Source organism: Epinephelus fuscoguttatus, linkage group LG3 (genome assembly GCF_011397635.1).
Source record: "Epinephelus fuscoguttatus linkage group LG3, E.fuscoguttatus.final_Chr_v1".
NCBI lineage: Eukaryota > Metazoa > Chordata > Actinopteri > Perciformes > Serranidae > Epinephelus > Epinephelus fuscoguttatus.
The window spans coordinates 32,367,946-32,393,543 of NC_064754.1; the positions used below are offsets into that span (position 1 = coordinate 32,367,946).

The 25,598-nt window shown below is 40.3% G+C and overlaps 1 protein-coding gene across 3 annotated transcripts in view; it reads left to right on the forward strand.

Annotated features, from left to right (window-relative positions):
- rbm20 (RNA binding motif protein 20) overlaps positions 1-25,598 on the forward strand; it is a 74,141-nt gene that overhangs the window by 12,977 nt on the left and 35,566 nt on the right. The window contains exon 1 of one of the 3 annotated variants that reach the window (XM_049572336.1): positions 446-485. The exons of the other annotated variants lie outside the window; for them this stretch is intronic. Within the exon in view, the coding sequence (XP_049428293.1) occupies positions 472-485 (14 nt within the window). The 5' untranslated portion in view covers positions 446-471. Of the gene's footprint in view, positions 1-445; positions 486-25,598 lie in introns of those variants that run through there. 3 annotated transcript variants of the gene reach the window in all.

The window sequence follows — 25,598 nt, forward strand, 5'->3', positions numbered from 1 at the left end:
ATCCTTGTCTTCTGTGACTGTTCAGAACATAAATCACTGTGTGAATGTTAGATGGACAAAAGACATAAAGACAAAAAACCGAAACATAAGCCTTGTGTCGTCAGAAGTCAGTCCACTGGTATTATTATGTAGTGCCCGCACAAGTAAGATCTAAAAACTAGTCATAGACAAATGGCATGATGAGTAATGATCGGACTCATAGATCAAAGTGGTTAGAGTTATAGTCTTGATTTTCTTTTGGTTTGGTGATGAGTGCTCAGTGATGATTTGTGGTCAGAGAGATTAGGTATTGTCTTAACATTCGTCCCTTCTCTGTTTTTCCTATTTCACTTTCCTTATCTTACTGCTGTTTCCCACCTGCTGGCTCTATATCACTCTGGCAGCATGTCACAGAAGGGAAAGTTGTCTAAGCAAATGTTACCTTGTACCACAGTCCCCTGCAGCTCTTCATCAACACACTGATGTGTGAAAATGCCACAGGAAAGGTAAATCCCGCTCAGTTGTGCTTTTCTGTCATTTATTTGGCTTTATTGGGGGTTGCGCGTTGTGTTACGGGGTTTTTTTCTCGAGCTGCGGTGCCGGCAAAGCCACAGCTACATTTCACAACATAACCTGGAGGCACCAAATGTTGTTATGTTGTCTTTCTGACATTCAAGATTGTAAAGAGAGCCATTTGCTGTCAAGCACCATAAAATAAATCCTTTAGATGTTATGTTGCCCTTTTTTTTTGTGGGTAGTTGTAAAAACTGCTAGACTCTACGGTGTCGTATGCCAACTTCAACAGCATAAGAGCAGATAAATAATGATTAAGTAATGCCCATGTCACAAAACAAAGAATTTCATTTTCAAAATACAAAGTTATTTATTACTTTTTACGTAATTAAATGTATATAGCCATGGCTGACTGAAAACAAATACTGTGGTGGCATTGCTGCAGTTCATTTTGTGTTATTCTGCTCTACAATAATAATATTTTTCAGTTGAATCTTGTACCTTTACGTTTGTTATAATCAAAGTTATAATCAATTTTTCTGCCTACATCAGGAGGTGTGATTTTTATGTGGGTTTATTCGTTGTTTTTGTTCTGTAACTGATCTGTGATCTATCCATCTGCCCATCTATCTCTGTCTGTCTGTCTGTATGTGATTAACTATTTCAGAATATTAGAACAAATCTCCATAGGTGACTTAACCTGGCTGGTTAAGTGAGGGTGTCAGTCCTATACCACAGAAGGTCATTAACAAGAGCTAATCTGGTGAGCTTTCCCGCACCTCATGTGGCTCTGCCCAAATGGTTGTCTGGACTTAGATGTGGCGACTGATTAGGGAGCAGGCTTTACAGCTCTGTGACACTAAGGGACTCCTTTGAAATCTATGGAATTTGTTTGAACAAGGCTGAGCAAATTAAAGGCAGTGATTGTTTTGTTGTTTCAGAGAGGGACACCATTCTTTTTTGATTCCTGCACAACACAATGGTGGTTCATGGTTTACCCAAAGAGGCTAGGTGGTTATACAGAAATGAAGGCAGTGTACAAATAATAACGCTAACACTCCCACTAAATGGAATTTGAAACATACAGCCCAGTCGCCAGAAGAAAATGGTAACATTGTACATTTTTGCAAACTACAAATATATTACATTTGCATGTTGCGTACGTTGCATATCAATGTTTCTAAATAGGCATAGAATATGAGCTGATATTATCATCTGGACGTGGAGGGGATGGTGTGGTACCTATAGGTGAGATGCCTGCCAAGCTGCAGACCACTTTAAACCACTGTTTGACACCAGCAAACAGCAAAAGTGGTTGTGTTTTAGTGAGTCATTGCAGCGTTTTCAGTGGCTTTTCCACAACAAAATGTGGTTGTTTTTTTAGTGAGTCGTCGCTGTTTTTCCATCCGGGATATTTTAACATAGTGGCTGTTTTTTTACCAAGACATTGTACCATAATGTACCATCATTTCTAATTAGGGATAGTGCCACAAACCGCTATTCCTGTCAGATAGTGCCACCAAAAGCGGTAGTCATTTTACAGAGACATAGCTTTTTTTCCAGCAGGGATTGTGCCATCAACCCAGTGGTTTTTGTGCCTAAACATAACTATGTGATGATATGTAAAGTTTCAACATTTACACTAAATAACATACAAATATAACATATCCATAATTTGCAGAAACGTACAATGCCAAGGTTAAGTCTGGTGAATGGGTTGAATTTTCATGAGGAGGATGTTTGTGATATTAACATAAAATCCTCACTGCCCCATAGACTAGATGTAATATCAGGATTTGCATATTTATTGTGTCACCTCCTGTAGTCTTACTTCCATCTCCCTCCCCCACCACCACCTTAAGCATGTGTTCATTGCTGTGTTGACACGTGGCAGCAACTGTGGCTAATCTTGATGTTAAATGGCTGACAGTTGCATGGCACTGGGCAGGGGCCTTTGAGACCTCATAGTTACCAGAGCCATGTTGGCTTCTTATTTCGTGGTGACATACGTCAAGGCTAAGAGCAGTCTGTATAATGATACCATCCATGGTACCAGCCCAAACCACAACATTGTGCCATGAAAAGAAGAATATCCCCTTCCCTTCAATTCAGAAAGAGTGAGCTTGTCTTATTTGCCCAAAATAAACCTGTCTGTGTAAAATTCATTGTGAAGAAAGCACAACAGAAAAGACATAAACTTGTAATGTGGCTCTCTAACAAACTTTTAGTGGTTTATTTGGGGAGGGTTGCTCTTATGATTTTAATGATGTAAAGCTCTTGTACCTGTTGAATTTGAATTAATTCACATCATGTTTCTGTTGTCACAACTATTAAATGCATGTTGCAAGATCACTTTACCATACAGTCTGTAAAATATGTTCATAAAAAAAACACCATCATACACAGGATTTGTGGAGTCACCCCTCAAATGGTGTGAGGAAATGCAAGAGAAGGTTCATTTTTACATAGATATTTTAGCTACACACACACACACACACACACACACACATATATATATACATAATATAGCAGCAAAACACTATATGCTTTGTAAAGATAAAAGATAAAGTAATGGCATCCTGGGCACAGAATGAAGTCATGCTCCCTCTGTGTGGGATGTAATCTGAGCTTCTTTGTGGGTTGTTGGTGTAGACCAGTTCGGTGCAAACTCATGTGAATGCATGTGTGGTTAGCTGGCTATCTCATTGCCAGTGCTTTGCCAACACATTCTCACTCCGACTTTGTCTGGTATGATAACTTGGTCGTGGACATATAACGTGCAAGGTAGCCTGGGTGCGTCTGTTGTTGAGGTTCTGGGACACCGTGTCAAGTTCAGCCTTTTTTGTCCTTCAACAACAAATGCACGTGGTTACGTTAGCCAGCACACACACATGGGTAGGCTAAGGCAACAAAATCACATGGTTAGGTTGACAAAAAAATAATGGGGTTTGACTCTACATTCACACTGGAAGCGAACACGGGCCTCTCAGGTGAAGGCTGGTGATTGTGCGACCCACGTTTACATGCAAGCAGTAGTCGAGCTAAGCTCATAGCTCAGCTAATCAGTCAAGTCAGACTTCTCATCTTGAGCATATATGCAGAAGAGAAAATTGAATTTATGATCAAGTATGTCTGACTCCGCCTCGATAGGCAGCGCTGTGTCCTTTTTAAGCGTGATAGTGCGTATCGAACTAGTTCCGGTTCTTGTTCAGAAACTTTTTTGAATAAATCTGCGTTTCGCATTTTCTTACCATCCATAAATTTCAAAACGTTTAGCTCCTTTAGCTGTCGGAGCATACATGTAATTTCCTTGTCCGTCCAAAAGTGCGTCTTCTGCTTCTCGGTCACCATGGTGTCTCTTTGTTTGTTTTACTGGGAGTTACTGCACTGCTGCTACGTCATCTCCTTCTTCTGGGTGAAAGCCTGTGAAAGAAGAAGTGGTGCATGCACAGAATGCCGAGTCCGACTCCAGTTGGACTAAGTGGATACATGCAGCAATAGTTCAATTTTCAATCAAATTATCTTGGTGTGTTAGTCGAGCTGTGGATAGATCAATTTCAGTTGGACTAAGCTGTTAACTTGCATTTAAAAGTCCAGTTTCAGTCAGACTAAGCCAATAATTCGATTTTCTCAAGCTGCATGTAAACTTACTGACTGATGGTGTCCAGCCACGAATCATGCCAGTGTGAAAGGACGGCTTTTTTCATTGATGTCTTACATGGAAGTCCTTGCTCAAGTGCCAATATTAAGTGAATTCAGAATTTGACCGTGTAGGTTTTGCACTGCACTCCTACGGCAGTTAACGCTAGCACCCACTCTGTGGCGCCCCACGTTTAACACTGTTAGCTTTGCTAGCACTGTTGCTGCTGTCTAGCGCTGTTTTTGGAATTAGCACCATTAGATTTTAGCTGCCAGGTCAGCCACCTTGATGTTGAGAATCTTGCCAAGCAATTTGTACACTGAATTGAGGATAAAGCTCCTTTAAAATGGCTGTAAGTCTTCTGGTTGGTTGGTTGGTTTCGGTTGGGTTGCTATATTTGCATGTATACCAACCTACCATTGTGCACCAATTATCTACCAGTACTCTAGATTTTTGTCTGTGGTACTCATCCTGCAGCATACAGTATTAATATGTCCTTGTGGAGAGGGGTTTACAGGCGATGAGTTGGTAGACTTAACAGGGCTAACTGTCTGGAACAATGGGAGTGGACAGAGTTAAAGAGGCTTAAATGTCTTTATGCACTGTATCAACATTAAAAGATAGCAATGAGGAAAGAGTGTTGTCAAATATTTCCATCTGTATATATTTACCAATGAGATTTGCACATAGCTTGGACAGGCTCGAGTGGGATAAAGCCAGTTAATCCTGAAATCATCACAGTGTCGTGGTTTTGTTTGTCACCATAAATGAAGCTGTAAGATGACTCAAGGGGTGTAATGGTCTTCTGATGTGACGCAGGAAAAATTTCAGCTTGGACAATTTTAGTACAGTGAAAATGTGAAAATTTGATGTGATGTTTGTAATGTTTGCGACAAAATTACACCAATCAGAATGTTACAGTTTTGTTGCCGCAGGTCTCCAATTAGCCAATAGCTTGAATATCTTTACACAATGAGTCTTACTTATTGCAAAAATGAAAATGAAATCATTCGTCAGTGCAGGTGTGACATTTTCAGGTAGTAAATAAACTGTAAACATATGTTCTTTCTATCTACTCTTGGACTAAGAAAGTCCAGTTACATCTCTGGGGACCTCTGGTTAACTTTGTGACATTTTGACTCACTGGAACATCAAGCAAGAGTTGACCTTAGCTCAAACTACAGTAGACAATCAATCAGCTCCTCGGGGATCAGCTCTTCATCACTACCTTCACACCCCTTAATACTTAAATATATGAGCTGGCAGAGTTTAAAGGTCTCTGCGTAAGCACAATCTAAATTTAAAGGGTTGTTCATGTGAAACTAATGAAGTACACTGCCCCTTAGGACATACTAGGTGCAGGCTGCAAGACTCATATTAGAATACGACAAATATTCAAGTGCTAATTATTTTAGCGGTAAGTGAGATTGAAGATCATGTGTGGTTGTCTGTGTGTGTGCATAGTGACTTTTTTTTGTGTGTACTTTTTTGCGGGTGTGATGTGTCTAGAGTTGCATATATGAACATTTTGTAGGCTACATTTTACATACGCCACACAATGAAAGCCATGACCATTATTTTTTTTATTTTTTATTTTTTTTTTAAATATATTTTTTGGGGCATTTTTAGCCTTTAATTGAGAGGACAGACAAGTGTGAAAGGGGGAGAGATAAAGGGAGTGACATGCAGCAAAGGGCCACAGGCTGGAGTCGAAGCCACCAACGCTCCAGCCATGACCATTATTAATTTCCTTATAGACTATAAGAATAAAAAAAAAAAAAAAAGTGTCGTACTTGTATATAACTTTCTGCTGGCAGACTTTTTGAGAGATAAAAGGGGAAATGACATCAGTGTAATCTTATACCTATCAATTTTTTGTGCATATATTATTGCAGGTCCACCCTCTTTGAACTCCAATATTACTAATGTCAGAAGTATAGGCAGGATCTTAAAACACATCCAAACCATATGGTATAGATATTCCTCATGCAGCATCCACAATCTCAGACATTGTTGGACTCAAGGAGCTATATGCAACATTGAGAGCTTCTCTATGGAATCTGAGCCAGGATTGCCTGCACACGGCTCTCAGCATGGAGGTTGCTGGCCGTGTGGCTAGCTAAAAGTGCTAACAGCATGAACAGTGCTTAAAAACGGCAACAGTGCTGACAGAGCTAACAGTTAACCGGGATCGACCCAAATGTGGGCACTGCACTTCCAGGACGGCGTTATCAGTTGTAACCACCATATGCGCACAGTTTGGAATGGTAGGGATTAACTAGCCAGTGTAAGTCCCTGACACACCATTGATGCGGTGTGTCCTGCGCTGTTGCCCCTTGTTGCCTCGCTCCCTGTCAGCTTTTTTTCTGGCTGATTCAATATATTGCTGCGTTGGTGACAGTCAAGCCCATCAGCGAATGAAATCACTCTGATTTTTAGTTCAGTTTAGCGCATGAGAAGAGAAACGGAAGTGAGGAAAGTAAACAAACGGCTTAAGTGAAGAGGGAGTGAGACCAAAAGACTTGTTACATAAGGTAAGTTGTTTTTCTTTAACCACTGAGCTCTTAAGCAGAAACATTTTGTAATGGTTTGTGTTCTTGTTCGCTGGCTTTGTTCTTTCAATGCTGGATTTTGTTGTTAATCTACTAGCTGGCTAACTAACATCAAGACAATCTTCTGGTTTCCCTTTTTTAATGAGGATTACAGACTACTGCCATCTGCTGGTGTGGAGAATTATTGCATTAGAGGAAATAATTCTCTCTTTGCAATGTGTTCATGTGCAACTTTTTTGGCCGAGACACTGCGACATCAGGCAGGGCAGCAGGTGGCCTTTGTTGCCACCAGTTCTCTGAAGTCAGTTTGATTTCTCTCGGCCTTAACACTCACTGGGACTCACATGCACTAACATGCACATGTGACCAGATCAGCTACCCCAACAAAGAACAGAGCAGCTTGGATTACAACACACACAGAGGGAGCGTGACTTCATTCGGATGCCATTACTCCATTTTATCTTTACATAGCAAATAGTTAAAGCTTCTGTATTAATGTTGTAAATGTTGCATACAGCTTCTTTAACGAGAACCAGAAATAATTCATTCCAGTGGAGGGTAAATGACAGACAGCAACAGACTAGTGCCTTCTTGTGGTTGTCGCATGTTGGATACGTGGAATTTTTTCAAACTCTGTGTTGAAACCAGACTGTGAGCTAAGCTTATGTTTAGGTCAAGGTAACTGTTGTGATGTTGAGTCAAAAGGCAGGGAAACCTGGGCACAGCAAGGACCAAGATTTTTTTCCATGTCGTTTAGGCTGTTGCACCCAATTCTGTCAAGCAAAAAGCTCTGTCGTGCTGCTCCTAGTGTGGACATTTACAAAAATCACTCAACTACTGAGTGACAGTGGCAGTGACAGTTATCCCATGGTTAGAATGTAGAAGAATCAACTGTTTGTGGAAGAAGAAAAAACTGTCTGTGGAAGAAGAAAAAACTGTCTTTCTGCCCATTCTGTTGATCAGGTACTGTGGGTACTAGGTAGTGTAGGTAGGCTGGGGTACGTGGGTTCAGCAATAATGATTATTTGGTATCATGAGTCATAAGTGAGTCAGATGCTGTTTTAAGATCTTGCCAGTACTGCCGCAGCTGTGCTATTGTCTTCTGACAAGGCTCACATGAGTAGGAGGCCTCTGGTTCTTTGTGTCAATCAGAAGCTTTTGGTATTTGTTCGAGATCGTAAAGGGAGGGAAGAGCGAGAGTTAAATGTTGCTGCTACTTTGCATGCCACACACAGAGTTTCTTTTTTTGACACTTCAGATAGTGTGCAAAAGCCCATACTGATATTTTTTGTCATTTTTCAGAAACCACTGTCATAAAGGAGCTGCTATAAAAACCTTTCATCTGTGTAGGTGATGTGTAGTCTGTTGCTTCATTGCTGTCTGAGCACAATATTGACTTTTTTACACTGCAAAAACGCAGGACCTTGATGAGGAGACAGTATTGACTGCCGTGGAGAGCACAAGAACAGCCCACTACTGGAGCCTGGAGTCTTCCTCACTGTGCAGTTTTCTGCAAACAAGGACACGTTCCACACATACAGATGATGGGCTTGTCAGTGCTGTGCATAGCCCTTTTGTGGGGCAGGTGCTCAAGTGAAAAAAGGGAACCCCTTCCACAAATAGTTTTCGTTCATGCAAGAAAAAAAAATTGTGTGTTCCCAAAATGTGCCCTGCTGAGATGTTTCTTTGTGTCTGCTGGCACATGTCACAAGTCCACATAGTACAGTTGTGCACAGTAATGAGCAGGGGAAAAGTCTGTCTCAGCTCACAGCGTGCAGTTGGTGGTCTAGTCAGAGGTCAAGAGGGCAGGTGCCTGAGCACCACCTGGGGTCTATATGTGCACATGCCTGAGTGTGGTCACAAATTTTGTACCCACAGGGGTTCAACATGGCCATATGCAGATGACAAAATTTATGTCACCTGGCCCCAGTGAACTCTCGCAACTACATGGATGCAGAAAGTATAATTTATGCTTGTGAACAACTGACGTCAACAATATTCATCTCCAGCAAGTTACCACTTAATTCCCCAGATGATCCACTTTGTTTGAACGAATTTGCGGTATGCAAAATGTCAAAAATTACAGTTGGTTTCATTTCATTATTATACTTTTGTTTTCAGAATAAATGTAAAATGTCTTTGTTATATCTTCCTGCAGTTCATCTATGTCAACCCAACAAGGTCATGGCACATCACACCCCGTTCACTGAACCGCCTCCCTACAGATTAGGAGAATGTATAGAAAGCCTGTCGCCCTCCAGGTTTAACAGTAGGAGAGTGGGGGTGTCTAAGTGACACATAAATCTGCCCCCTGTTTTAAGTCTCACGCTCTGTTCTGCTCTGTTAGGCCGGCACCAACAGCTGAGGCCAGGGGAGATTGTAGCACGTGTGCTCACCCCAAAGGCATTTTGCTTTCTGCCACGCGGTGACAGGGCCAGAACACAGGAAATCAAATTTACAGTACCTCCGCAGCACACACAGGTGCAACACACACACACACACACACACACACTTGCATACAGACACATACAAAAGGGGTCAGAAGATATACTTAATAATGACAAATTCAAACATACGGACAGACAGATTTGCCTTCAAAGGAGATCAACATAAACTAATAGCCAATCCACCACAGTAAGTACTTCAGGCCTGTGTCCTTTTCTCTGACTGTCCTCCACCCCAAAATTATGTTTGTTTGTAATGTGAGGGTTTGCCAACACTGTCTTGTGCTTCATGCAGTTCATTTTAAAGCCTACCGTGAATCATCTGCGTTTACTCAACGGGGAGAGAGGGCTGTATTTTTGACAATTCAGTTAAACTAGTTTTTAACTAAAAAGCTTTGGCATGCTCATCTTTTACATTTCATATATATTTTATACATTTCAGTAACATTTTCATTAGAGCTCCACCCTAAAAGTTGATGATTTGAGTCGTCAGTTGAGAAGCCCTCATGTCTACTCACATTTTGTCAGTCAAATCACTGCAGTTTTTTTTTTTTTAGCTGCGCCATTGTACACAGAGCAATGTAGGAGCAACAGCATAGAAGGCTGTAGATTTCACAAACCAGGTCTTTTCTCAAAATGACCTAACCACTGAACTAGCTGTGCTGGAGGTAGAAAAGGAGAATGGAAATAAAGAGCAGCGTGTCACCAGACAGCGCAACTTGTTTCTGTAGCCTGCTGTGATTCTCTGAGCTCTGGCACTGAATAGCTAGGATATTATAACTGAGCTAAGACCAGGACCTACACTTTTTCATTCTCTGACTCTGTGAAAATCTGTTTTCACATCACAAATGATGAACAAATGCATTAAAATGTGGGTTTTACAGGTAAAACATGGGACTTATGTAGGAGATTTTTGTCAGGCAGCTGCTCAGCACATGGACTGAACTAAATCTAACTGGGTAGGGGAATGAATGATATATTTGTAGGTATAGTATATCCAATTCATTCCATTCCATTCCATTCAAACAAACAACTACAGAAACACTATATTAATATAATAAAAAATACTACAAAGATCTAGATATATAGTATTATTTAAGTATTATAGAGCCACTACTGCTAATAAAATAGCACTACAGGAAAGAAACTGTAGTAATACGATAGCTGGTGTAAACTAAAAAAACACTAAAAACTTTATAGGACACATATAGAATTCTTATAATACACTATGGTAATTTTATAGTTCATTTTCATAACTGTGTGTGTGTGTGTGTGTACGTGTACTATTGTATGTCTGTGGGCGGTTGCGGTTATAGAGGCATTACACTGTAAACTAATCTGGCACAAACTATTACTAACAATGAATTTGCATTAGTGTGTGGTGATAATCTCTGTAAATACAGTCCCGTCTTATCTCGGAAAAGACAGGACTCAAGAATTTATAATACGAATGGAGGCAGACAGACAGAAAACAGATACAAGACACATGACGCCAGGAGTACATTCAGTCGGTTATAATTTAAGGATTTACTCTAACTTACTCGTGTTAAGGAATGGAAATTAGTTGGTTACATAAATCAAAAGAATTAGAAGTTGAATTCTGTCACCGTCAGCCTGAGGATGGGCGAGTGGCCCCCTGTCCCATCAGCCGGGCTGGCTATGTATAGCAGAGATGCCGGGCTCAGCCTCTCGGCCCCGAAGAGAGGGGATACCGGGCTGGCAGAAGGGAAGCGGGGGGCGATAATTAGCTCACTATAATTGTTCATAATCACCAGATAAATGATAAGTTAGTGGAATATGATACATCTGTCCTGACATCAAGAGTTAGGGAGTGGCAGTGCTTCAGACCAGGGAGATGTTTATGTGTTTGTTAGGTCACAAAGCTTTTAATTACCTTCCCATAGGGAAAAATGTCAGCTGGACTTTAGCTGCATCAGATGGTTAATATGATGTCAATCCTACTCATAACTTTGTCAAGTGTTAAGATGTTTGATGCAGTGACAGTGTAATGCTGTGTGTGCTAAGAACTTGGATGCAAGTCAGTGACAAAACTGTGTGCCTTCCTCTCACACTGAATTGCATATCCACCACTGACAGATGCATGATACACATCTAACAGTAAGAAGAATTTTTATTCTGGTTTTGGTTTTGTTTGTTTGCTTGCTTGCTTTAGGTAAGCAAGTTATATGTGGCAGGCTGACTTATAAGTCAAGAGACTATGCGGTCCAAGAGTGATGGTGATAAAACATTGGTATTTGACCCGAGTAGTATAATCTGGCCACAAGGTTAACAGTTTTATCCCCAGCAATTTCGCAACTTCTTAAAAAGCAGTTTTGGCAAACTCATAAAGGTCACCAAGCCACCTTTTCATCAGAGCAATGCTATACTTAAGTTGATCCACTATCAAATCACTGTAATAGATAAACTCTGAAGTAATAAAAAGTGCTATGACATGTTAGCTAAGCCCCTGTGACCCAGGTCAGTTTCATCCATCCAAAGTTGGGATTTTCAACAATGTTATATGGATACATATTGAAGATATAGCAGCATATGGCCTTCGATTTGGAGGAGTTAGGGTTCAGGTTACTTTATTTGTGTCCCATAGGTAGATTTGTTTTGCAGACATGCACACATGTAACAACACACAGACAACGCAGACAATAGACAGACCTGATAAAAGTACATGATAAAGTTGATCAAGGCATCAGAAATCACTAAACCACTAAAATACAATAAATAAAGTGTTGCTTCTGTAGCATCTTTGCAATGTTGCTGCGACTCATTCACCTGAGTGATGGCTGCTGGGACGAAGCTGCTTTTATACTGCTTTGTTGTACATGTTTGGTCAGGCATGTCCAAAGTCCCACCCAGGGGCCAATCAAGGTTCGTGGACTGATTTTAAACAGTCCATGGCTTGTTGTTCAAAATACACTGTATGCGGCCTCACTCATATTAACCCTAATCCAGGGCTATCAGTTTGTAGATATGCACCAAGACGTAGGTACTATGCAGGCAGAACCAATGTGTTTTCATAAACAGATGATAAACAAGCAAATGAAAGGTTAGCCAACAACAGACATTTCCTGTTAGGTGGTGGACATGGCCACAGCAAAGTAGGGGTGTAAGAAGATATCGATACACTTCAGTCTTTTAATTGATAGTTTAAATGTGTTGTTTAAACCCCCGACTGTTAGATAGCAGTGTTGTAATCTGTCTTCAGTCATATGACTCACCCACTCCAACGTAAGAACATATCACTAGTGTGTTACAGGGGTTGTGATTCTACTGACCCTACTGTTCTGATTGCATTAAACCTTTTCCACTCTAGTTTTATGCATATGGTGAATTGTTCTTTATTACTGTTTTACTTAAAATTAGATTTAAAAAATACCACAATATATCGCCTCGTTCCAATATACTTAATCGTAACCCCTGTGTCATGACATTCATTATATCAGTAGAGTCTTGAGAATACACAGCAAAGCAGTGTAAAGTCATAGATGAGGGTGGTCGCTTTCATGAGTGGTAGAAAGTTGAATGTTTTTTCACTGAAATACGGAACAGTTGCATTTGTTTGATTTGTACCATATTATTTTTCAGTAACACTATTGACTCTCCAGGTATTTTCACATTTTCCAATCCGGCCCCCAGTCAGAAAAGTTTGGACATCTCTACTCTGGAAATTTGAACCTTCGTCCTGAGGGATGAAGTTGAAAGGGACATGTTTACTTACAAGTAGCGTTAGCTGAAAATAGGGCTGCAACGATTAGTTGACTAATTGATGACTAATTGAGTATTAAAATAATCTGTGACTATTTTAGTAGTTGACTAATCGTTTGAGTCATTTTTCATAGAAAAGTAGGCTACTAACAAAATACCCCAAAATACTCTTATTACAGCTTCTTACGTTCAGATATTGGCAGCTTTACACACTCTCCCATGACAGCGAACTAAAATCCTTTGGCGTGAGTATGAAACAAGAAATAAGATGACATAATTTTGGGGTTTGGGAGAGACAGACCAACATTTAACACCATTTTAATACATTTTTTGATAAAATGATTAGTCTACTAATCGAAGAAATAATCGACAGATTAGTCAACAGTGACAATATTCGTTAGTTGCAGCCCTAGCTGAAAACACTCAGGCCACTGAAATCTGGTTGACTGATTCTGTAGGTAGATTTACCATTGGCACACGCATTGACTCGCACAGTCTGCGATATGTTTGGGGTGTTTTCTACTGTCTGCTGTTGTGAATTTTGGACCTGCAAATTCAATGTAAAGAATGCAACATTGGACACCGCAGATTCTGGCATTTCTGGGAGTTGGTATGTGAGGAATGGGTGTCTCACACGCATGCACACACAAGCACTGTGTAGCCTCAGTAGCCTCAGGGGTTCAGAAACACAGAGACATAAACTTGGACAGATCCCTTTTTGACAGTTGTATTTATATTTGATGAATTTCATAGAGAATTTGATTTGGATCTTTGGTAATCTACGAGTGTAGCCAATCTTTGACTCTTGTGTTCATTTTACATTAAGTACTATTGTTACTGCTAAAAGTCGTATTTAATTTCATAGAATTCTTTTTTTTTATATGTCCATCTTGTTTTTGCAATGCATTGCCAAACTGACTTGTTTGTTGTTTAGGTTGTAAACAACATGTGCTGGTTCTAAAACAAGCTTTTATGTGTCACGTCTTAACTTGTCTGACAGATCCAGATTTATGGGTCTGGGGTCAGCAGTGTCCCACAAGGACATAGATGTCGTTTTTCTTCAAAGGAACACCATTTTTTGCACTCTGAACTAACTAACTAACTGTCCCTGTGTTTTCACCAAATTATTACACTCTGTGTAGTACAAGATTCATAAACATTTAGCAAACGATCATCCTTCGATATGCTTTTGACCATACGTGGCGATGAGTGGCAGCTTGAAGGAGCCTGGTGATTTGTGATGGCATAAAGATACAGTTAGAAATGTAATAGGGTTGGCTCATGTTGCTTTTTGACCTGTTCCTATTTGTTTTTTCCCTTCCCTTTTTCCCTTCTGAGGCGAAAGGGAAAGCTGGGCTGAGGCAGTAGATGGTCGTGACTGCTCCCCGTCAGAAACGCGCTCTGTGGGGGGCACCAGATGGGCAGTGTATAAGTTACCAGAGATGCCATGTTCCCCAACACATCCTCCCCACCTTCATGTATCATTTGTCAACAGGTGTATTTGAAATACAAAGTTCTTTACATTCAGGCCAGTCAGACAGTTTTAGGAAACTGATAACCTTTTTATTTTTTGGAATTACTCCAGCAAATTACATTTAAAATGCAACGATGTTTGAGGTTATGGCGTGCTAGTCTCAGCTTTATGGATGATTGTGGGTGCTCATATACATATTAGGTGAGCAGTGAAGGACTGATAGCCCCAATTTTAGGACAATTCAACAGGACAATGATCAGAAATTTACAAATAAAGCACGTGGAGTAATTTGGGGCCACAGAAACAAACAAGTGACGTGATGTCTGCAGTACAGGCCTGACAGCCAAGTGTGCCCCATACTTGGAGTCACTGACTGTAAAGGATTTGTGACCACGTATTGAATATAATGACTTTATTTACGTTTATATTAATTCAGTAACTATCTTGTCCCCTGTAACTGGAGGACTTCATATAAAAAGGGCTGCAGTTCCTACAAGGGATGTTCCTAGTGACTAACTTACCAAACGTTTAAACAGAAGTTAGAACTTAGACTAGTCGACTAGTTAAAAAGCAAGTAAACACTCAGAAATCAGTCAGAATTGGGCACAATTTAATCTATAAGGTTGAACATTGTCCAAAATCAATATTTTGTATATTATCAGAGACATTTTAAACTGTTAAGCACATTTTTATTAACCAAATACTGTTTTAAATACCACTGAAATATGTGGCACTTTGCACTGTGCATTATGAACATTGCATATTATCCTATAACACATGACAACAACTCACTCAATATAAGTTAACAAATAACACTCACTGAAAACAATTTTCTCTAGGAAATAAATCTTTAGGAAACTTGTCTTTAAATTAGGATTTACTTCCACCTAAAGATTAACTACATTTAGCCTTTTGCTTACTTGCATGTAAGTGTGGACACTTTTTGTGACTGTTCAGCTGTTGAACTGTGACCTCTGAGACCTTTGTTGACCAAGATGACCAAAAGACTATCGCTACGGTTGTAGCAGTCTGATGTTATGAAGACTCAAAGAAATTATTTATTTTAAGTTAACATCCGAAAAAGTTAATTTTAATTCTTTTGCAATAACAAAAAAAAAATCTGTATTATTATTTGGCTTATTTTTCATCCTGTCCTTTTCCTTTGGTGTGCCAAAAACTCAAGGTGATAATGCATGATGAATTAAGCTTACCTTTTGATGCTGCGTGATGACCTTTTTTGACCTTATTGGACTCTCCCTCTGTAAATGAGTACATTTTTCTCTGTAGGTAAAATGTTGATGTTGTCTGTCAGTTGCTGTGATGAGAGGGAAGTTTTATGTAGCACTTTGTGTCTCCTGGGTCCCTGTTTGGAGTGGAAGTTTTGCAATAAAGGAGCTCTATTTTGCAGAAACACTGCAGCTACAGTCACACATTAACCTAACCACCCTTCCCTTAAACTATTTCACACTTTAGCCACAGATTTTACACCAGTGGGATCCCACAGAACTTTAGAACAGAATTACATTCAGGGATTAGATTTAAATGGCCTAAGCGGGATGGCAATAGGAAGAGTGACTCTCATGAGACCACATCGCCACCAGTGAGAACCACTCAATCTGTCACCAAGCCCACTTTGTATTATCTTTCCTGTAATCAAAAACCATGGCACCATGCCAAGCTCTCTGCACGGTAATATTAAATGAATTAATAGCAGTTATTTATTAATATGTTTTTCAAACTCAAAAACAGAGGTAGTGTAACAATGGTTCCTTCTGATAGTAGCTCAGCATCTCTGTGTGCCGTCTCATTGACTATTTTACATTAAAGAAATATCCCAGGTTACTGGGAGAAATTTGGATGTTGTAAAAGGAAATTAGAGAATGTTTTATGTACTGTGCAATAACATGGTAATAAAGGGTTTACACACAGTTGGTCCAAAATCCCTGTAAAACCCAACTCAGTTTAAACTTGGTATATTTATAGTAATGTTCTATAAATTACTGAAGTGACATATGACTCTGCAACTTAAACATTGTTTTCCCCGTTTTTGGTCGGGTTATTTTTACAGTCGGCTCAGTGAGACGACAGGCTCATTAGTGGGAGAGCACAGAGTTTCATTGACATTTACTCATTTAGATGTTCATATATCTAGCTAAAAGCTTTGATACCCTTAACCTCATTAGGGACACTTTATCTTCAGATGAAGAGGAAATGATGGTACTCTAGAAAGGGACAGTATCTATAAGCAGTCGTACAACCACACTTTTATATGCTGGCCACTGACCAGCTCCTCTGGAGCAGTTGAAGGATAAATGACTTGTTCAAGAGCACTTACGATGTGGTAATGAGGAAGGTACATTCTTTGGCTTTGCCACTCAGATTTATAATGCCAGTCTTGGTATCTTTGAGGCACAAACTTGTCTCTGACCTTCAGGCCACTAATACGACATTCTTGTAACCTACCACAGTTTAAACTGAGACTGTTATATTTAAAGCTCTTACAAAGTAATGTTCTATAAATTACCCATAGTGAAATATGTAATAGTAATACTCTGCAACCTAGACATTTTTATTTCTCTCTTTGGTAGTTTATTGATACTGTTTCTAGATTTTACAACTAGCTTACTGCTCTCTTGTATGATCTCATTTACTTATGTAGATGTTCCCATATCTAGCTGGAATCATTTAAACTCTTAACCTTATTAAGGACACTTTATCTTCAGCAGTCGTACGGCCAGTTTTAATTTAATTTTTTTTAATTTTATATACTTTCTTAATCCCCGAGGAGAATTTTTTTCACTCTGTTGTCAATTACACACAGGTCCGAACACACACATGCACAAACAGGACTTAAACATGCACTATGTGGAGAGATGTCAGAGTGGCTGCCCATGACAGGCGCTCCAAGCAGTTGGGGGGTTTGGTGCCTTGCTCAAGGGTACCTCGGCAGTGCCCAGGAGGTGAACTGGCACCTCTCCAGCTACCAGTCCACACTCCATATTTTGGTCCGGGCGAGGACTTGAACAGGCGATCCTCCAGTTCCCAACCCAAGTCCCTATGGACCGAGCTACTGCCGCTCCTTTATCTGCTGGTGATTGACCAGTTCCTCTGTTGGAGCTTAAAGTCCAGATAAAGCAAAAATAAATATGTATGTGAGTTCGTTACACCCCAGAAAAATTAGTTATTAAGAACCCAGCGAGCATTCAGTGTCCACTGGATGTACGCCACACCCACTCACAGGAACGCTGCAGCCTCTTTTAATTGTAGCAATACAATGTATGCTCCATCTAGCAGCTTTATTGGACTTGTATAGCCATACATGTTTAAGCCACCAGAGCCAGAGTCAGATGACCTGCCTGAAAATCAACCTAGTTTGTCTCAGTCTGCAACAGAATTGTAATAATTCTTTTTTTTTTCAAACAACAAAACTCAACGGCTCCAGTAGTAATATAGTATAGGTGCAGTGCTTATGCTAAGAGTTGCTCCACTGTGTCATCGAACTGGCTTTTAGCCTTGCCCAAAAACTCCTGGACACAGAAATGGTGAAAAACAGTTTAAATGTCGAACTCCCAAATTAAGGACTATATAGTTACCAATCTTTTTGCATGTTTTCTAACATGGATAATGTGTTTAGAAATTAATCACTGATTTTGCTTTACCCAGACTTTAATTTCCTTGCTCGAGAACACATAAGGCATCCTTGCCCACGGGCATGCATTATATTTCAGTCTATTGCATTGCATTTCAATTCTGAACATCACAGTAGCTTACATTTAATACACCACTCAGCTATTGTGTCAAACTAACAAACATCTGTCAGGTTAGGAATAACTGCTTGTAGAAAGCTACAGCATAGCAGCTACTGGCACCTCAGGAGTTTCACGTTAGGCCATCGATGCAAGTGCTGAAAACTATAATTTGTGATTTTGGATTTAAATAATTTAGACTCACAACTGTATTGTTTCTGCGTGACCCTCAATCTTATGCCGGCTCCCTAAATCGGCACTCAGTCATCAAACTTGGAGAACCCCTGACTTAAGGTGAGGTCGTAAGAGTGTCACAGTGAGAAAGATGCATTCTTTGGCTTTACCGTCCAGCTCTCTACTGCACATCTGGGGAAATGTCAATTGTTTCTCTAACCTAAGACATATTATCAAATATATGTATTCCTTTAATCATCATACAACATATGCAATGATGATTCTGCTAAGGCAGTTTTAGGTTATTTTTCAGAGTAGACACTGCACTTGTTCTTGGTTGACTGTCTAAAACACCTGCCTAGATTCAAAATTTCAGCTAAGAGATAACCCAAACCCACCTAAGTTGACCAGTACCAATCCTTGCAGTCAACAAACACATTGCTTCCCCATAACCTGCATAGCCTCAGCATATATATTTTTTCAGTTCCAGCAGCATTTCCCAGGAGGTTTTGTTTCTCTCTAATGCAGATGCATAAATCTCCCAATAGTCTGCCGTCCTCCCTCAATTGCAAGAGTCTCATCTGTGATGAAGCTTAACACTCTTAAGTTCAAGTGCCATTGAGAGTCTCAAAGAGTGGAGCAGCAGGGGGGCAACATTTTGTATATTTTAGGTGTAGTGGTGAGTCATGGTTTGTGGGTCCAGAGTGAGTCACTGCACTGTCTTTCAGCACAAACCTTATATAACACTGAAACAGTTACTTTGGAAACTAGGACAGGTCACGCATCATCATTGTGTTGATGTAACAAGTTTGGAGCTCAAAGTGAATCTGATTTTGTTTTCCTTTTTCTTTTTTTTTGTGGGGTTAATGATTGTTATTGAAATTGCTTGAGCTCTTCAGCTTTAAAAGCAATGTTGTTATTGTTCTTCCAGTTCAATGATCATGTAGGTTAATGACAAATGAGTGAGTGAAAGCCAAATAATCCTCTTCATTTTGTCATTACACTTGACTCACTGCTGTTATGTAACTCTGTGCCTCTTTCAGTCTGTCACGCATTGTTCTTTTTCCACAATATCACCTTCTTCTCTCATTTTCTCTTCCAACATGCATGCACATTTGTGTACTCATACATACACTCACCCACACTGTGTTAGATGACAATGTAAAGGTGTGATCACACCTATTCTTCAGTCCAACCTATGTCAGAGGAGTTTACAGAATGTAATTGTGTATTTGCATTTGTTTTGCAAAATACTATTGCAGCCCATCCAACCTTTGGCATGCATGATGGACTTGTCATTTGCTCACCCTCTGTGGTCTTTATACCAGACAAGACAAGTATATAATGACAAACTGTGCCATATTTGAGACTGTTGAACTCTTGCTGACAATAACAACAAAAACAAAGACTTGAGGAAGAAACAATGAAGGAACTATGTCCCACTTAATATTAGCTGGTCCTTGGTGGAGAGGTGGCAGCTTCAAGAACCTTGGCGTCCACATCACCAAGGGCCTGACCTGGGCACTACAAACTGACTCAGGCATGAGAAAAGCAAGGCAGAGACTGTTTCATTTCAAAAAGTTGAGGAAATTCAGCAAATCTCATCAGATACTGAGGAATTTCTACTACTGCACCTTCAAGATTGTTCTGCACAGGACACATCACTGCCTGGTACAGACACAGCACCAAATAGGACTGCAAGGCAAAAAGAGTGTTTCATTGCGTTGAATATACTATAGATGTGGCTCTGCCCTGCCTAAAGGATGTTTACACGAGGTGCCGCAAGTTACGGCCTTTTCTCCCTGCTGAAGTCAGGAAGAAGGTACTGGATATGACAGGCCAGCACAGAGCAAGCTTCATATCTTAGGCCACTATGGTCCAAAGTGGTCCCAAGAGTAAAGCACTATTCGGACGGGAATAGTTTTACATGGGCACATGGGGTAATGTCACTTTACCACAGGACGTCAGTAATATTAATGGCCGATTTGCATGAGATAAGAAATATCAGTAAAACTACCACAAGTGGGAAGGGTAAATCCATTCATGCACCATCGTCCCCTCCTACCATCATGTGCGTATGATAGGGCTGTCAAAAGAACCATGAAATTGAGTTCGAATATTTTCGAAATAATTTAGTGTGTCGGTATTCGGTATTCTTCAAAAAGGGTAGGCAGGGAGGCAGCAGGTGCCGCACTCTCCTTGTATGTCTCCCCGACGGGTCACACATCACAGACAGCGCAGTGGGTTGTGTTGGCGCAGCGGGCTCCTCCGTCTGCTCCTCTCCCTTCGTCACTGCGTCCCTCTCTGGCCCGGCTTGTGCGCGAGCCATCTCCGCCCAAACGGGATTCGCCGTGATATACAACATTATTTATAGTATTAATTAATTATTAATGATATTCGAATGATCAAATTTAGGTTCGAACTTATAAAAAATATATATATTTGAGTATATTTCTAACTTTGATTTTTTTTTTTTTTGACAGCTCAACACCCATATTTACTGCTAGTCTATTCGCGCGGGATTAGTATTACCTGAGGTAATTGTCTGGGACCCTTTTACAGAAGGTAAAAGTCGTGGTAATCTTTACTGACATCGTGTGGTAATGATTACTGACATGGCACATTCGGATGGGACTAAAATCTCTGGTAATTATTACTTTACCCCACGTACCTATGTAAAACTAATCCCGTCTGAATAAGGCTTAAGACAGTCATACACATATATTTATCACTTCTTCATCTTCATGCATCTTTGTGGTCCTACCTGAATTAAGAGTTTAATGACAACACTTTCCAACATTAACTCATAGTGCTAGCTCCAAGGTAGAAACAACGTTGCATCAACCTCTATTCCTGGCCTCTGCAATCAGCCTCACTAATACCATTATCAGGGAGTGTCAGGATGGATGAGGACATGTCTGTCTGTATGTGTGTGTGGGTGTGTGGGTGTGTGTGTGTGTGTGTGTGTGTGTGTGTGTCTGACACAAGTCCCCAGAAATGGAGCTGGTCTGTGAAACCAATTTGAAATATTGGCTAAACCAGGTCATTACAACTTCGGGGCACAAAATCACTTTATCCCATAGACTTACATTGTGAAAGAAGCACAAATCAGTGTATGTATAGTTTTAGGTACATCAACTTCCCAGTATGAGTACTTACATTGTCCTTATTTACATCATTATGTCCTAAAAGTTCCAGAATCCAGACTTTTTAATGTGCGCGAGCCTGAGACCAAACGTTTGGTAGGTGGGGTTAAAGGAAACCCGAGTGTGCTTACTCTAAGGGTCCCCCTTGTTGTGGAAGATGCAGATAATTTTATACCTGAAAGTCAAATTTTTTTGGCTTGGTGCCCCACTGGTCATCTTATCTTAGGAGGGAACAAGGCCTTTGCCTCCAATTCGGTGTCCGGTTCTCTTTGTACATCTACGGTCAGGGGAGGCACGGCTAAAGAGAGAAGGAAAGTTATAAGGAAGATAGGGTGAAACAGAAAAAGCTTTAAACAGGAAGAGAGACTGGGGGACTGGTGCATACACAAACAGAAAGAGAAAATGATGGAGCAGTACTGTCATGCCTGGCCCCTTGAGGAACAGATTACAAATTAGGCATGCTAATGGGCCACCTAAAATACCCAATGTGATGAGGGAAGTGGCCTAGAAGGTCTCTGTTTGTCAGCACAATGTCAAAACCCATACCAAAGACTGATTAATCTCCCAGATGATCAATTGCGCCTCAGGGAGGTGGGGGGGCACAGCTGGTGGCTTCCGACTTTCCCTTTGAGATAGCTGTTAATTCACTGCTGATATGAATCTGTTCTCTGCCTTCCTCGTTTCTCTAAGTAACCCAAACTGTTTAACGTACAACGCAGCGCATGAAATAAATAAGATTGCATGCAGTTTCTTTTGGGTGTGGGTCTGGAACAGCTCAGATACAGCTGTCACTGACTCGTCAGTGTGAAGATAGTGGAGGCAGTAACCTTCCTGCCTCCCTGTTGTGTGGATTTGCCCATTTCCCCCCTTGCAGATAGTAAAGTGAAGATAAAACTTCTCTATCTCCCGTTTGCTCAGTGTATTGTCTTGCATGTGCCTTCCATATTATGGCATGAACAAATAAGGCAGATCCCACCATGACATTTTGCTTCAGATCTGACATGCTTTCCCCGTTCCCCCGGCAGCTCTGGTTTCCCCAGTCTCAGAGGCCATGTGGAAAAATGTTAATTAATTTATAGCTGAGTTTAGAATCATCTGTGTGTGAAACTAAAGCTAGATTTTGATACTGTATATTTGCAGCTATAAAGTGATTAAACACAAAATGAATAGTCTTTTCGTTTCTATTTTATGAGTGTGTATTATTTCAGTGACTGGGCTCCACAGAGAAATCCCTTGATGGTCATTACTCCAGGGCATAGCCAACCCATTCTGTCCACCGGCTTTGAGGGGGATTTCTCACTTACACTGGGGTTGTGCTGGACAACTTTCTCTTTTTCCCTTTCTCCCCCTTTTGTTTATTCCTCATTTTGGGGGTTTTGCAGAGCAGCTGTTGGAAAAGTTGCTGAGTTCACTTGCTTTCATTGTTTGGGTAATTTGTACTAATGGCTATTTGAGCAGCCTGTGATGCCAGCAGCTTCCTGGGATGAGACATGTTGAGCCATATGGCTGCAGTGCCCTCCCTGTCACTGTCAGACCTATGTTGTGTCCACTGTGTGTGTGTGTGTGTGTGTGTGTGTGTGTGTGTGTGTGTGTGTGTGTGTGTGTGTGTGTATGTGTGCGTGCATATGGGATTGGCTGTTTTCCCCAAAATGTTTCACCCATCTGTTGTCTTAACTTTGAAGACTTTGCCTTGTGGTGTGCCTGTTGATTTATCGTGCTAACATGATAGCATGACTCTGTATTCCAGCATTTAGAGACACTTGAGACAACCGTATTAATCCATTTTCATTGTTAAATAAAGATCCTTGAACTATGCTCTACACAGTTAATCACAGTTAATAGTTGTCAGTACTGGGATAGTAGAAAAAACAAATATTGGATGCGTATGAAAAAATAAATGAAGATCCAACAGATTGCCAAATGTTCGCCTTTGCAATGTATTATTACTCTGTGATCCTTATAACTTCTCGGCTCTTTCAGTATCAAATTTTGAGCTGCCTAAATGTGCCAAATATTAAACCTTTTAAAGGACGTCAACAGTATGCCATTCTGTCATTTGTCATCTTTCTCTGTCTTCCTAGAGACTTTTTTGCACAGCACCAGTACTTCCAAGGAACATGCATACAATTAAATAGTCTAATGTCTGTTATTTTCAAAGTAGAACTTCATTGCCAGTCACTATTTTGTTTAACCTGAGGTCCCCTAATAATCTCAAGCAAAGGGATTAAAGTACGCACAGATGTTCAGTGTATATAAAAAGGTAAACTTTTTTCTTGACAACTGATTTAGAATCAAAAATCTATCTTATGCCTTGTTCTGTACTGTTTCTTTTTTCTTGATCCCTAACTATTTTTTATTATTATTTTTTAAATGGACTGGACCTAATTCATTAGTGGAGAGAGTCCACGCAGAATTCTATCCTCTTTTCTTGCAGTCTTCCCCCCCTCTCTTTTGAATTGGGGGTGTCATGATACACTGATATTGTCAATAACTGTGATTAAACAAAATACTCATATGACGTTAATAATACACGTCTGATAATATTGTAGTAATCCAGCATCTCTTAAATAATTTCATTTTCTTTCCATTCTTGCTGTGTCTCCCTCCCACAGTGCCATCTGCTTGCCTTTTCACTATCTATTAGATGTAGCCTAATTGCTCTTTTTGTATGTTGTTGTACAGTTATGCTCACAGACTCTCTCCACCTCCGTTCGCTTGTATTTTGAGTGTAATTCATTTGCCAAAAATAGTCAAAAAGCACAATAAACAAAGTTAAAGATGAATTTGACCGATTGCAACTTTTTTTTTTCAAATTTTCCATAGATATTGCGATAATATTGTTGTGAATTCTTTCGGCCATGGCAATTGTGTAGTGAAAATCCGATAATCGTGCCAGCCTGACTGTGAATTCAGCCTCATCCTCCTAATACCTTTACAAAAAATCCATTTTTTTTAACCTTTATCTAACCAGGGTTATTTTACAAGAGAATCCTAAAACGAGACATAAAGGTTACGACGCAAAACCAGACATAACAATGACACAACCACAACAATGACAACAAATGTTGACACAAAACAAATGTTCTATGATATATATAATATTGCTTTTCCTCTGTGATTTTTTTTTTTGTGCCGGTACCTTCATGTAGAGAATGCTGTGCATGCCTTCATTGGTTTGCTTTTTTTTTTTTACTCACATGCTCAGCGTAAAAAGAGAATTGCAAGGGACGATTGAAGCCAGGTCTATCACTACAGCTGGGGGTCGTCTTTTTTTCAGTTGACCCCTTACAATGACTTTTTTTTGCTGTATGTTGTATTCAGGCCTTAAGAAAGTTCTGTAATTTGGTGTATATTACACTGAGTGAACAGGAAAACCTGCACTGATTGCTGTTGCAGGGATTTTATTTGCGATCTTTTGTTTCGTGAATGGTCTCTTGAACTGTAGGGCTTCCCTTGGCGATCCTGTTCAACCACCTGTCGCTGTGGGGCTGGGCTTCGACTGTTTGTTTACAATACTGTACACTTGATTTGCTTTAAAATGTACAGTTGTACTATTCCCCCATAATTAATCAATATTATGAAATTAGGTCAGGGCGGGAAAACCCTATGGCTAGCCTAATTACTGCTCAAGAGCAATGAAGTAATTCTTTTTTTTTTTTTTAAATGATGGGAGGTGATAAGGACGTTGTACTGCCATTGCCTAGGAAGTCAGTGAGTGAGACACAACTGGGTTTGATTGGTATTTGTCAGCCCGATGGCAGTGACAGATGGTAAAATGCACTGCTTGCTTTGGACAGAGATGGAGGAGAGTGAGAGTGAGGTAAGAACGGAGAGAGATAGGGGGGTATGAAGGGAAGGAAGGAAGGAGTGAAGGACGGAAGGAGGGGTTGTGGGAATCATCACTACGTCACCTTGTACACCAATATAGCTCCGATGTTGCTGACCACTGTCGGGGAAGACTCCAGTTCGGTGCTCCTTACTGTACCCTGCAGCTGCTCAGGAATCGAACAAATCTGCAGCCCGTGGAAAATGCAATGGTCCGTTTTATATGTTTATATTTGGGACTGCAGCATTTCATAAAGCAAAATTGAGGACTTTTATTGTGTCACAAGACAGCACAGCAGCAGCTTGTGAAAAAGAAATTTACTGTCTACACCCCGGCAGCGGCTATAAATAACCATTTCGGAGCAGCAGGAAAAATGGCTGGTCA